The sequence below is a fragment of the Siniperca chuatsi genome, linkage group LG5 (genome assembly GCF_020085105.1).
Source record: "Siniperca chuatsi isolate FFG_IHB_CAS linkage group LG5, ASM2008510v1, whole genome shotgun sequence".
NCBI lineage: Eukaryota > Metazoa > Chordata > Actinopteri > Centrarchiformes > Sinipercidae > Siniperca > Siniperca chuatsi.
In genome coordinates, this window is record NC_058046.1 from 18314778 (window position 1) to 18328155 (window position 13378).

General features: G+C 43.2%; 1 protein-coding gene across 2 annotated transcripts in view; it reads left to right on the top strand.

Moving 5' to 3' along the window:
- Positions 1–12165, top strand: part of fam222a (family with sequence similarity 222 member A) — a 49141-nt gene extending 36976 nt beyond the window's left edge. For both annotated transcript variants that reach the window (XM_044196887.1, XM_044196888.1), the window contains exon 3: positions 5135–12165. In XM_044196887.1, the coding sequence (XP_044052822.1) occupies positions 5135–6615 (1481 nt within the window). In that variant the 3' untranslated portion in view covers positions 6616–12165. The remainder of the gene's footprint in view (positions 1–5134) is intronic.
- Positions 12166–13378: the final 1213 nt, after the last annotated feature.

Below are 13378 nucleotides of genomic sequence, written 5' to 3' on the forward strand. Positions count from 1 at the left end.
TTCTGACGTGAAGGACTTGAAGACTGTTTTAGCCATGAATTATTAATTTGAATAACTTCATTACAATGAGGTCAAAGTGTCTAATAGTGGTGGAATGTGGTACAAGACTGGAAAAAAAGGGGCGCTTACCACATAATTGTACATATCTGCATGTTGGTTGAAAGGACAGCAGCTAATGTCCTCTCTTGGCTCACATACATTTAACAGGGACTGTTCCTCTCAGGGGGGATGGAAATGGCTCCCAGTGAACTTGGTTGATGTTGGACCGAAGCTGACCCCATGTTCTCTTTCATCTTTCTGGTTAATCTCTGCTCCTGTTATTTGCCCTAACCTCATCACAGACAGCTCTGTTTGTTTGGCCAACGTTAATGTGTACTATGCACTCGTTGATCTGTGAAAACTTAATTGCAGTTCAACCAAACGCTGCTTTCCCTTCATTTAAACGAGCACTTTTTTTCCCCCACTGCTCACCAATGTACATGGTCAGAGGGGATCAAAGCGCGTGGTAAGTAGGGATTCAGGCTTGCAGGAGTGAGTGAGAAACCGCCAAGGGCTTTTTGATTTGTTGGAGCGTTTGCTCCACTAATAAGAAGAGACTTCTCCAACCTGCTCATAATTTTAGAACACTTGGAACACTAATAAATGGGAGCAAGGGCATTTCAGGCAGTTCTCTCAGACTTTTTCCTCTGCTTATTCATTTAAACCTCTAATTAAAATGCAAAGCATTCTCATGGTCCTCTGGATTTGGTGCTGCACTCTTGCACAGCCTCTGACTCCCTATCTCCTCTGCCTTTTTCTCAACTCCCCTGCTGCACCCCCCTACCCCCCTCTCTTTCCACCTCACCTAACTCCCTGCTCTCATACTCTCTCTGTCTGCCTTTGCTTCTTGTGATCAACACAATTTGACCTCTCACTTGGAAGAAGTGCACAGAATTTAATGGATTTTTTACAGTCTAATCTAACCAGTTCCCTCTTTATTGCTGTTTTGTACCCAGTGGACCTCATCTTTACCAGGCCCCCCTCCCCTCCACCCTTGCACAAGAAAATTAGTTCATCAGAATTCAAAATGTACTGCTGGCTAATTAAAGGAGTGTTAATTGAGTGTTCAGAATTGGGTACCCCCTTCACCAAACGCACATAGATACACATACACATACACACACACACACATGCATGCATACACACAAGCACACATGCAATCACAGTGACAGCACGGGGTACACCAAGGACGTTGCGCTTGGGGAGTTTCATGCCAATCAAAAACGGAGAGAAAGGAGAGTCCATCCTCCAAGTGAAATGGGATTTTTAGATCATATCATGGCCTACTGCAGCTCAGTCCTGCTCTGTGCTGCCATGTTATCCTATCCCAGCCTTGCTATCTCTGTCTGACCGCTGGAGAGTGTAGCACTGCACAGATAGCCTCTCTCACTGCGTGCATCGTGCTAATGAGGGGTGGCATTTAGAGATGTGCTGCTCTGACACATGGGCATTGTGTGCCAGGCACTGGGTGATTAAGGACGAAGGTCAGCCCATTAATTGCCTCCCTGCCATCTCTGCTCCCCGGCGCGTGATCTCTCAGAACTAATGCATATGTTTGCCTGAGCTTTTATCTCATCTCCAATGCAGTTCAATCATATGCTTGGTTTGTTTACATTCCTTTCATGTGAAAGTTTTTTTCTTACTTACTGTAGCTAGCTCAGGTTTCCCTGTTCATGTACTATAAGCTGTTTCATGTGCTTGTGAGTGCACATAGCCTCCTGCTCTCAGGAAGGGAAAAAGTATATTCTTCCATCCCCAGGGGAAATAATTAATCCTTACAAGGCTGTCGCATGTCGAAATGAAGCGAGTGTGAAGCATTTAGCCCAGGAGGCATTGCAGGCTGTCGCCCGCACAGGCACCTGTTGTTGTCCCTGCCCTACATTTCATGAGAGAGCGCTGAGCAGAGGATAACAACATGCTCCACTGATGGCAAATGAGACACACAACTGCAGATGCAGGTTTGTGTGTGTATGCATGTGTGACTGTATGTTTTTGCCTTTTTTTCCCCCTGTTATCATGCATTGTGTTTGCATGCACGACCACACTGGAGAGTGTGCGCAGGTGCAGGAAACCAGCTACCTTATGAGGAGGTGAGGGCTCACACAAAGGAGGCAGTGTTGGCTGCCTCAGAGGGTGTTTATCAACCAGCACCATCTGTATGCTGCTGCTCATAGCTATGATCTACTGCAGCCTAAACCAATAAGTCACAGAGTACCAGCCTAAAAAAAGACTCTCTCCTTTAACCTCCATGTCCTCACTTATAGACTTGGATCTGGAGGAGAGAGATGTGGAGACCCTGCACATCAAACACACAGTGTGTATAACAGCATGTATATGAGAGTGAAATTACACCCCTGGTCTGTGGCCGTACTTACTGTAATCAACTTTGCTATAAAATTTATACCATGGAACTTTTTAAAGAGGAAGCTGGAATCAGAAGCATCCAGATGCTCATTTGCCTCCTTCTCCTCTTCTTCCTTTATGCCTGTGGGTTCTAATAACTGGAAGCCTTTGTGGAGCTGAGATGGGTTTTGTAGGCCTGAAAGGCCTCTAATCCCTGTGGCCTGTGAAGTGTGAAACCCTTTGATGCCAGGTTGGTGTGCCAAAGGCTCTGCCTATTGACAAACAAGGGCCAAGCTGGGAAAAGACGGAGGGAGAAGGCTTTCTCGTCTCTCTCAGAAGAAATGCAGGCTCAGGCATGGAAAATATGGACTCAGTCAGTGAGAAGGAATAGAATTAGCCACCCTTTAATGAATTTCCTGGCTGTTTTTATAGTTTTTTTCCTCATGTGGCAGTAATTAGGTGGAATGATGGGCATATTGCAGCTGGGGGCTTGTAGGGGGCGGCAGGGCACAGGCCCTTGATATGCCTGAAAGCCAAGTATCTTTCCTCATTTAGACCATGTGATGATCAAAGATGGGGTTTTTTGCCCTCATGTAAAAAAGATCAGAAAAAATGCTGCCATTCCATTTGCATGTGGATCAGCAATGTGCTTTGAAATGAGCATGTTTTTCTCTTCTGAGCAAATGAAATAAGTCTTCTGTCAGTTTTCCACTGCAAGTCAGAACATCAAAGCAAATGACACTGCTGTCACCAGGGAAGCAGAGCTTTGCCTCAGTAAGGTTGGTTAGATCTTAGATAGGCCGGCCTGGCACACTCAGCCTAGCCCATCAGGATGGCACCAGATTCTCAAACTCTGATTGAAACAAAGTCATTAAAACCATGCAATTTTTTTTTTTTTTTTTTTTTTTTTTTTACAAATTCTAATTCTAATTTGAAGTATAGTGTTTTTGATTTGGCTTGGAATGTTCACAGTCTCTCCCCTCTGCTGTTAAATTCCCAGTTTATTTCTTTTATGATATGGATCTTGTAGATTTAATCATTTTCACAGTTGGAGACCCATAGGGTTGTTGAAATGAACTCCCCATGCTATCTGTAATGGGAGCAAAGAAATGAGAATTGTGACTGCTTGGCTGTGGAGTCTCTTTAAAATGATTTTGCAATCGGAAAGGAAATGGAGTGAATCCTAGTCACAGCCTGCACCCTGCAGACTCCTTAGGTCGCCAGGACATTTGCTGACGGCACAGTTATGGCAGTTAATTTTTTGTGCGTTTTGTTAGCTTTTGCATAAAAATGTCATTTTTGAAGGGGTTGCAAGTCATTTGTGGCAGCTGATACATTGCTTGTAAATTGAGTTCTTTTCCCACCACCACCCTTTTTGTTACACTGAGCTAAGTAGCCATGAAATTGCCTGAATAATGTCGTTTAAATCCAATCTCACCGCGGCCCCTCACCTCCATGCCCAGCCCCCAAACAATGACACATGGTGGGGTTTTTAGAAATTGCCATTTTCCTGTTTGCCACCTCAATTCACAATGGCCAAGCCTTGGCTCATTGAGCGAGTCTCACTCGGCGCGTTCACTGCTGAATTGAATTTTGGGATTGGATTGGTTTCATATGGCAAACAGCACAGAGCATTTACATGTACATTTATAGCTAAGTACCTGCTTTTTGTCTGTTCTGTCATGTATTATTCTGTAAATATAAAATCATCTGTCATGTATTATTCTGTAAATATAAAATAAAGACATGTAATAACAATCTATATTACATGAACACAAAAGCCATCTTTTTGCAGCTCTATGTTCATCAGAAATATTTCATAGTCACAGAAGGGCAAACCATTGGTTTGATTTATTTGATCTCATTAATGATGTGTTTCTGTCTTTAAATGCTTTTCAGCATGTGCTCATCTACAAACCAATTTTTCAGTTTTATCCTTGACCAAGTTTGCAAATCGCAGCACTCCAGCATTCTTGACTTGGCACTGGTCTGATATAGTTCACCTTAACCTGGCTAGTAATTCCCCATAGATGTTTAATTGGTTTTTGTGAGGGCCTCTTCACGTACTCCTGGACTGAATAAATGTGGAAATTCTCTGGCCAAGGGTAAGACCCAGTAAGTGATACCACTTATAAATCTCAAATGTGCCACTGCAATTAAACAAGCTTTTATCCCCTCCCCTTCGTCCCTCCTTGCCTGGTATCCAAAGCTAACCCAATTCAATACTAAAGAGAGTCCGAATTAATTTCACAATGGACTGATTTAACAGCGCCTAAGGTACCAGGCTTTGACAGAATGAGTTTTTAAAAAGATCCATTTGTCTAGGGATGAACTTCCACAGGAGGGTGTGAAAATGAGATGGAAAGAAAGCTCAAATGGAGGAGGGGAGTGATGGAACATAAATGAATGTCAGCCCTGATTTACAGTTTGCAAGCTCTGTTTGGGTTGTTCTGCTGTGTGTCTGCTGTTTGCACCTGATTTTATTCACCTGCTCTTGTAGAACAGTGACATTTTCCAGTCTGCTTTAGATGTAGTAACTGTAATTCTGCCAGTTTTTACTGTTGCCGCAGAGTAGTGGTTATTGCAATTGATTGATTGATCTGACTTTGTGGCTGCCATTGCTCTTGGCTTCTTCAATATTTCTAGTAATCACCCTTGGTCTGCTGTTCTGTTCTTCTACACATGCAGCCATCTGTGTTTTTTCTCAATCACTCATTTCACTCATACTTTTCTTCCTCTCTTTGCTTTGCAGGTGAGCTGGTGGTGCCCACACATTCCCCACGCTACCCCACCGCGGCAGAACTTGATGCCTATGCTCAGAAGACGGCCAACAGCCCTCTGTCCATCAAGATCTTCCCCACCAACATCAGGGTTCCCCAGCACAAGCACCTTAACCGGACTGTGAATGGATATGACACAACAGGGCAACGCTATAGTCCCTACCCACATCTCCACACAGGGGGATACCATGGCCTGCTTGCCATTGTCAAGGCTTCCTCCTCATCGTCATCATCATCAACATCCACCTTTGTCCCTTCAAAAGGTGTTCTCAAGAACCACGAAGGCAGACGGACTAAGCTCTCTCCAGCCCACATAGCTGTTGCCCCATACCCACCCCCTAGTAGTAGCACTTTAGCCAGTGGCCATGGCCAAATGGTATACCACACTGGGCCCTCAAAGCCTCCAGAAGGCCCTGGACTGTCAGTTCCCCCAAATGTCACTGTAGCTGGCTCAGTGATCCCTGTAACAGGGGGCCGAGGCCTGGCCCTGCCCACACAGTCCAACCTCCCCTCCATCCAGAGCATCATCTACCAGATCAACCAGCATTGCCAGGCCCAGGCTCTGCAGCAGGTGTGCCAAGGGGCTGCCACTGCACCGTCAAATTCCAGCCCCTCCAAGCAGGGCACAACTGTAATGGGGCTCTCTTCTAGCTCCTCAGGTGGAGGCTACGTGGTAGGAATGGGTCCCCAGGCTAATATGGTGTACACAGGGCCTGGCCTGCCGGCTCAAAATGCAGAGGCGATGAAGACTGGTGTGTACGCAGATGGTATGGACTATATCCTTTGGCAGAAGCAGCAACAACAACAACAACAACAACAACAACAACAACAGGCTGTGCTCCGCATGTACAGCGGAGGTAGCGGGGGAGGGGGCGCTATCAGCAAGTCCCCCGAAACTTGTGTTCCAGTGGGAGGGATTATGGCAGCCCAAGTGTCCTCCTCTTCCTCCAGACCTTACCACCTGACAGCGAGTGCCAGTGGAGGAGGCGGGATGGACAAAGTCAGCTCTTCCCCTTTGAACTGTGTGGGTATGCATGGAAATTTCTCAGTGGGTCAATACTTTGCCCCGCCATGGAACAGTGTGCTGGTGACACCTGACAGTGACTGCTACAACCCCCAGGAGCTTTTGGGCACCTCTACAGGAGGGCCAGCCACAGGGCACAGAGAGATGGGCTATCCCCACCACCATCACCTCTACCACCACCACCACCACCATCATCATCACCACCCTGCGATAGACAGCGGGGGAGGTTTGTGCTGCAGCCTACCGACCAAGAGCTTGTGCAACACGTCGGTGCTGAGCAGCAGCTTGCAGTCTCTGGAGTACCTGATCAACGACATCCACCCACCCTGCATCAAGGAGCAGATGCTTGGCAAAGGCTACGAGACTGTGTCTGTGCCACGTCTGTTAGACCACCAGCATGCACACATCCGCCTCCCTGTTTACAGATAGAGGGGGAAGAAGAGGAGGAAGAGAATCAAGATTTGTGAATTTGTGAAAAAAATCAAATTTAAAGAAGATAGATGTTTTCCTGGGTACATATTGTTGAGAGTGGCACTGCTTTAACTAGTGTGGGAGCTTAGAGAAGAGCAGTTGTTGTGCTGTGCGACCCAAGGTTTGATGGTTTCAAGGCAGGCTGTGGAAATCTCAAATATGAAAGGTGGTAGTGATTGCCAGTGGGAGAGAAAAGGGATTTCAAGATTCTCCAGATGTTCCATTGTGTGGTTTGCCAATAGGAATTTTGGAGTGATTTATTTTTTTCTTCTGTTTTTTGTTGTTTTATTTGCCTGAACTTTTTTGATGAGAATCATAGGTTGACATGAAGTGCATACGCCACTTGTATCCCCCTTCCAAATACTAAGGATGAAGCTACTGTGTAGGTTGTCACTGAAATGGTCTTAAAACGGCCAAAGTTTAGGGCTGCTCTCAAAATCCAAAACTCAGACACACATAAACACACACATCGACAAACACATACAGATACACAAATGTACTGATACATGAGGAGACTAAAATGATAGGTAGTACTCGGGTGGGTATGTACAAGGATCATAAGGTTGAATTAAAAGGATAGTACAATATTAGTTATTATTGCTGTTATAATTGATACATAAATTGCACTGCTTGAATCTTGTTGACTTTGAAGTTTGGAATTGGGTAGTTTGGATATGATATATTTAAGAAACTTGAAAAACTTGAACCTATTTTTTGTTGTTTTATATATTTGTAGGTATATTATATGCATCGGCTGCTATGGGGAAAAGTGTCTCAAATGCTTTTTTTATTTTATTTTTTTCCACTTTTGTTTTTATGATTTAATAATTCCTCCTCAAGGTGATGTGCAGTTTCTTATGTCCTGGTGTGAGGCACAGTCACTGCGTTGGTTCTGTAAGAACCTGGTCAGAGAGCTCTTTTTCCTAACCAACACTGGAATCTACAAATAATCTTGAAATACTTATTTAAAAAGAAATTGTTGCAAAAAAATACAAGAAAAAGAAATGTTACAATGAAGAATGTGATTGGGAGGTTATCTATATAACCTTACGTGTATGTTTATGCGTGTATGTGGCTGAGTGCATGCGCGTGTGTGCATTTTAGTTTGTGTTCTTCAAAATCCTCAGACTTTTTTTTTTTCAATTGTGTCATTACAAGATTTCTACCACCAAGACTGAAAAACTGATTCACCAGTTCGATAAACATCAGAGTAATGTACAGGAGATATTTTGAAAATCTTTCTCCCTTTTATTGGAGGCTTTAGATATTCTCTGGAGCTAGAGTAGAGATCAAGTTCTCACATGACTCCTGTAGTTACACTGCTACATCCCCTTACTTCTGTCCAATGTTATCATAATGACAGAACGAGGTGGAAACAAATGGAACTCCTATATTGGGGGTACTATTCACCTCTAATCCTGCAAACAAAAACAAAATGAAAACAATCATACCCTGTCCTCTGGCATCAGATGAAATGAGACGAAGCTCACTGCTTTTCCTTGTCCATTTCAGCCCCTGGTTGGGATGCATTTAGCACGGGCCAGTCTTAACTTGATGATTCAGAGCAGTGAAATATTTATTATGACTGTGAGATTCCCTTGAATGTAGTGCACTTAAATTACTGCAATGTTTTATTGCTTGTGGGCAAGTGAAAGAAAAATTGGATGAGTGCAGCAGTCCTCTGGTTTTAAATTAGCATTTCTTTTGTCCGTCAAATTTCAATAGTAAATTGAATTTAGCAACTGGAGAGAGAGAGCCGGAGCTTTGTTGTGGTGAAATACTGGCATCAGTCTAGATTTATGAAGTGCAATTATTATGACTGTATTAACATTTTTCTCTGAGCTTACACCAAAAAATGTAAACTACAGTTGTCAATACATTCCCAATGTACCACATCCCTGATCCCTATCCTTTTTTGTTTTGAGGTGTAAAATAAATTTCTTTAAGAATATATTCAGAAGCCACATTTTGGCTTTGAAGTCTGTCATTATTTTTTAACGTATGTCCTCTAGAAGTCAGTGGGAAATTGGGCCCTTGTTTCAGCAGCTCTGTGAGATCCAGAGTGGAGTGTGATGTAGATCCTTTATGGTACTGTAGCGATAACCTCTCCATTGAGAAAACCTATCATATTTAATTGATGATCTTTTAAATGTTTACACTTTGGCCATCCAAAGATAAAGGACAGAAAGTATTGTTGAAAAAATAAATGATTTATTCATGAATACTGACAACAGGAAATAATGTTTCTTTGATCATTTGCACTCCATAAATAGACCTGTTTTTCCCTTAAGATAACCCTTGCTTAATTGTAACTATGAGCCTTAAATTTTGAGCTAATGGTGTTTGTAGACACGCTACTGTCTTTGAAGGCTGACAAAGATTTCAGTCAAAAGAATACCAAGCCCCTTGGCTTAAATTTGCACAGTAAGCCTCCTTAACATTCCAGTGAAATTTTTTCATGTTGTTTCAACAGCTTAATACCCCAGCCACAGTGTGATTCCAGCATATTTTCTGTCTTGTAGAAATATTTTGACAGATTTACAGATACATCTCGTCCCTAAATCCCCTCCGTTTGGCTTCTGCATCCAAGCATTAAACCCTGTCACATGATGTTGAAGTGAAGAGGAGACACTTGAGGCAGTGGAGTTTCTCGTGTCTGGCCTTTCCCACCAGTGGAGGTCGGAGGCACCAGACCTCGCTGCTAATGGGAATATTGGGTGACGCCTGGCTGCTGGACACTGCTAGTGGAGAGTATTCATTCGCTCAAAGGGTTGAAATCAAACCCTTTTCAAATAACAAGGGATTTCCTATTAGGTACTGAGAGGAATCTGGCCATTTTGAGCCAAGTTCAACTGAGTAAAACAGGGAAAATGTCTCAAAATAAAGCAATTTTCATTTTTTTTGCAGAAATGTTTAAGTCAGTTCCCATGCTATATTAAATATAAGGTGGTATTTAGCTACTTTTACCATCTTTTTTTACTGTACAGGCTCCAAACTGTCTGTCCATGGGACCTTTACACATATAAATGAGCACCTATTGATGGGATGCATCTTACCCTTGCAAGTCTGGTCCATTCCACAATTCCTGATTTGGACAATTGACGCTTAGCCCATATTAGGATAATAGAATTAAATTTCAAATAAATTTGTGCCTGAGCTGATCCATGCATGGCTCACTCAGCTGCAGAGGTAGAGTGGCATATGGCATGTCATTATCTAAGCCCACCCTCCCCCTGTCCGGGGCCAACAGGGTTCAGCAGTGCTTAAACAAACTGAAGGTTAGGACTGGCTGGCTGGCGTTGAAGGGGAGGACAGCAGGGTTTGGGGGGGGGGGGGGTAGCTAAATCACAGCCTCACAGCGTCTCAGAGGGCCTCAGCACCACACCATGGCGCCTGGGCTCAGAGGCCTGCTTTAAAAGCTGGTCTGTGTTTGATCGAGGGGATTTGTTTTCTGTTGGATTATACATGGTTGCTCCCTGCCTGGCTGAGGGGCCCTGTGCAATGTGACAGATCTCAGCAAAAAAGACAGAAAGAGGGAGAGAGATACAGGGAGGGATTTTGGGGTCAGAGAAGCCTCGAAGCATCAGTAATCAGGATAATTGCCATGTTCCTGGTACTGGTTTCAGGCTCCCCTCTTTGGCTCTGCGGCCTCATATTCAAATTCAAGCTCTAAGGAAATCACATACCTCACTGAAAGACTTATTGTGCCTCAATTTACTAAATTCTAGTAGTAAAATCTTCATTTGTAATTGAGTTTTTAATGCTTGGAAAAAATATCAAGTTATGTTGCCCAGGAAATTATGAATTATACCATCAAAACACCATCTGAATGAGGACATTTAGATCTATAACTTATCTCTGTGGCTATAGACTATTGACTGTTAACACGTTTTCAAGGGCAATGAAACGCTCACGAGGGTGGCCTGAGGACAAAGTGGAGGAGAATTGACTTATGCTGGTTGTAAAAATCCCTTAGTAAATCCCAATAAGTCCATGAAGACCTTTACCCAGCGCAAAGGTCTAGAAGTATTTTTTGCACCTTAAATAGTGCTGAGAAGGAAGGAGAGCAGACGGACCCGTTCAAAGCAGGGTCAGCTCTTTCACTCTCACAACAGAGGGGATTGGAGAGTAGGGAGGGATAGAGAAAATAAAGGCAGCTGCTCGCTCTGTAGAGTCTTGGCGCTGCTTCTCTAACCTACAGATGACAGAGGGGGGTAGGTGGGGGGCTGACGTCCCCTCCACACCGCTTTGGTCAACCTCAGTCATGTCCCCTGGCTGCCCTTGGGCCCCTGGGGCTCTCATCTCAGAGTCCTTCCCAGCATCCTTCCTTAACATCAGCAAAAGATAAAGTCATGAGGCCAGTCCTCTCCATTTGGCTGCTACCTAGCAAGAAAATACTTCAATCAATAATACAGATGGTCCTGAGGAGGCTTGTATAGTTGACCCACCAGCCTTATAGCTGTATTGCACAATATCATAAAAAGGATTTGCTGTGTTTTCCACAGAGTTAGAGCACATTGTCATCTCTTTAGTGCTGCTGAATGAAACTGGATGGGTCGCACGTGAGCACCATACAATTTAAATGTTGTTTTAAGCATTTATTAAATACAACACAAAGGTAAAAATCAGCACAGATCATGAAGTAAATCAGGATCTTTTTCCAAAGGCACAGCCCCAGAGCCCTTTTCTAAAAGGCACCGCAGCAGGTTGTAATTCCAGGAGCTTACAGCGTTTTATTTCTTCAGCTTCACAACTATGTATGTTCAGCTGAAAAAGCTTATGGCCTCCAAATATTCATCTAGTTTATGTGGTGGGTATATTGCTGTATCCAATCCAAACACAAAAGTCTGGGGATTTTGCTTTTTTTCTTCCTGTTTCCTTTTACTGTTTGTGTGGCTCTCAGAATGTTCCTGTGGACAAACAGGGCTGTTTTTCCCGAATGATCTCAAAATGCACCAAAGCTGCCAAAGTCTGAGGGTGCCGCAACCTTGAGAAAATCATATATATGGAAATGGGAAATCTATAAAGCATCTCTCTTATTGTTCTCCCTGCAGTGTTGTATTTATGTTTAAAAAATGATTTTGTCTCCTCAGGATGAAAAAATGTAAAGAATACCTTGCTTTTTTTGAAAAAAATAATATATGAGTCTTAGATTTCGAAGTAAGAAGTCTGAATATAAAAAAAGCTGTAAAATCCTTTAGTCGTGGGGTTTTCAACTTTTGAATGTGCCTACAGCCAAGCATCCCAGTGATTGCTTACCTTCTACCCCCTCTCCAGTTCTGCAATCTCCCCCTAATCTTCCCACAACCATCATCTTCAATTTGCTGAAACTGCCACTGTCCCCCCTTCCATCCCAACGACCACAGTAGATATTTTGTCTGTTCCCTGCTTTTTGTCAATCTCAGGACTGAAATTTCTTTATTTTGATGTAGATGGTTGTTTTTCATTTGACCTCTCCTCTCTTATGTATTATTGTTTGACATAAGTAAATAAAGCAGATGACTTCTATGCCTGTCTTGTTGCTATACTCATCCGTAGTTTTTCTGTCTTCCTCTCTTGCTGTAAACATCTTCTTAAATAAGACTCTGGACGAGAGACCTCACTGTAAGGAAGGTAAGCATATTAGTCTTAGGATTCACTTTGCACATCACCGCCATATGTTGGCCTCTTACAATCCTGTTGTTCACTTGACCTTTTTCACCTTTGCAGCAGTATATTGTGGCATCACTAAGGCCTCGCAGTTTATGAAAAACGTGTCCTTTCTGCTATCATTGGAGAACAACCTCACCTTGGGTAATCAATCAATCAAAAAAGAAAGAAAAAAGGGGACAGTAGCCTTTTATACTGTGGGAATGATGACATTTTTCCTAGATAAGGACTTGGAGAAACTGCTCTTCAGCAGAGGCAAAGGCATCCTAAGTCTCTAAGTGGCCAGGACATGGTGTCCTCCTCTGAAGCCTGCACATTCAAGCCATATAATAAGGGAATATCAGCTGTCTCAAACAACCGTTTTTATGAATTGATTCATAAATTTGTTACAAATCAAAGCACAGCCACTGATTTTTGTCTCTTGTGGCAGCTCACACACCTTTGCTTCCTACGCCTCCTCCAAAAACACACCAACATGACAAACAAACTACATTAGTGCTTTAGTTCTGCATTATATTTTAATTTCATCATTGATAGTCTATATTCTAATGTCAAGCTGTCAAAAGAAATTGTATTTATGTTAAAAATTAATTATTATAATTATTTTATTAGCAGGACTTTGCCAGTACAACATGAAGATAAAGAAGACAACATGCACTCAATCTAAATGTTTAACACCACAGGTACCTTCAAGAACTCAATATTGATGCTTTTTTCCCTCCTTTCTCTCCACACTCCCAATCTCTCCACCCACCTAAAACATCAGAAGCCGCAGACTGATGAGCCAGCCGCCTCCACCAGAGCGTGTGGTACTGGGAGACTGCACACTGATTTCATACACGCTCGCTCAAACAGAAAAAGAGCTCTGTGGAGCAGATATGCTTCTCTTATTAGCAAAACTCATTCACCTGCATGCCACATTGAGTCCATGGCAATTTCACAATAAATCATGAGAGATGCCTATAGAGGCCGGGCAGCAGGCTGACGCTCTGTCGCGGCCGTGCCCTCGCCTGTCAGTTTAGACACTCTGAATCATTTCGGGTTCAGCAGCCTCATTTCATCTTAGATGAAC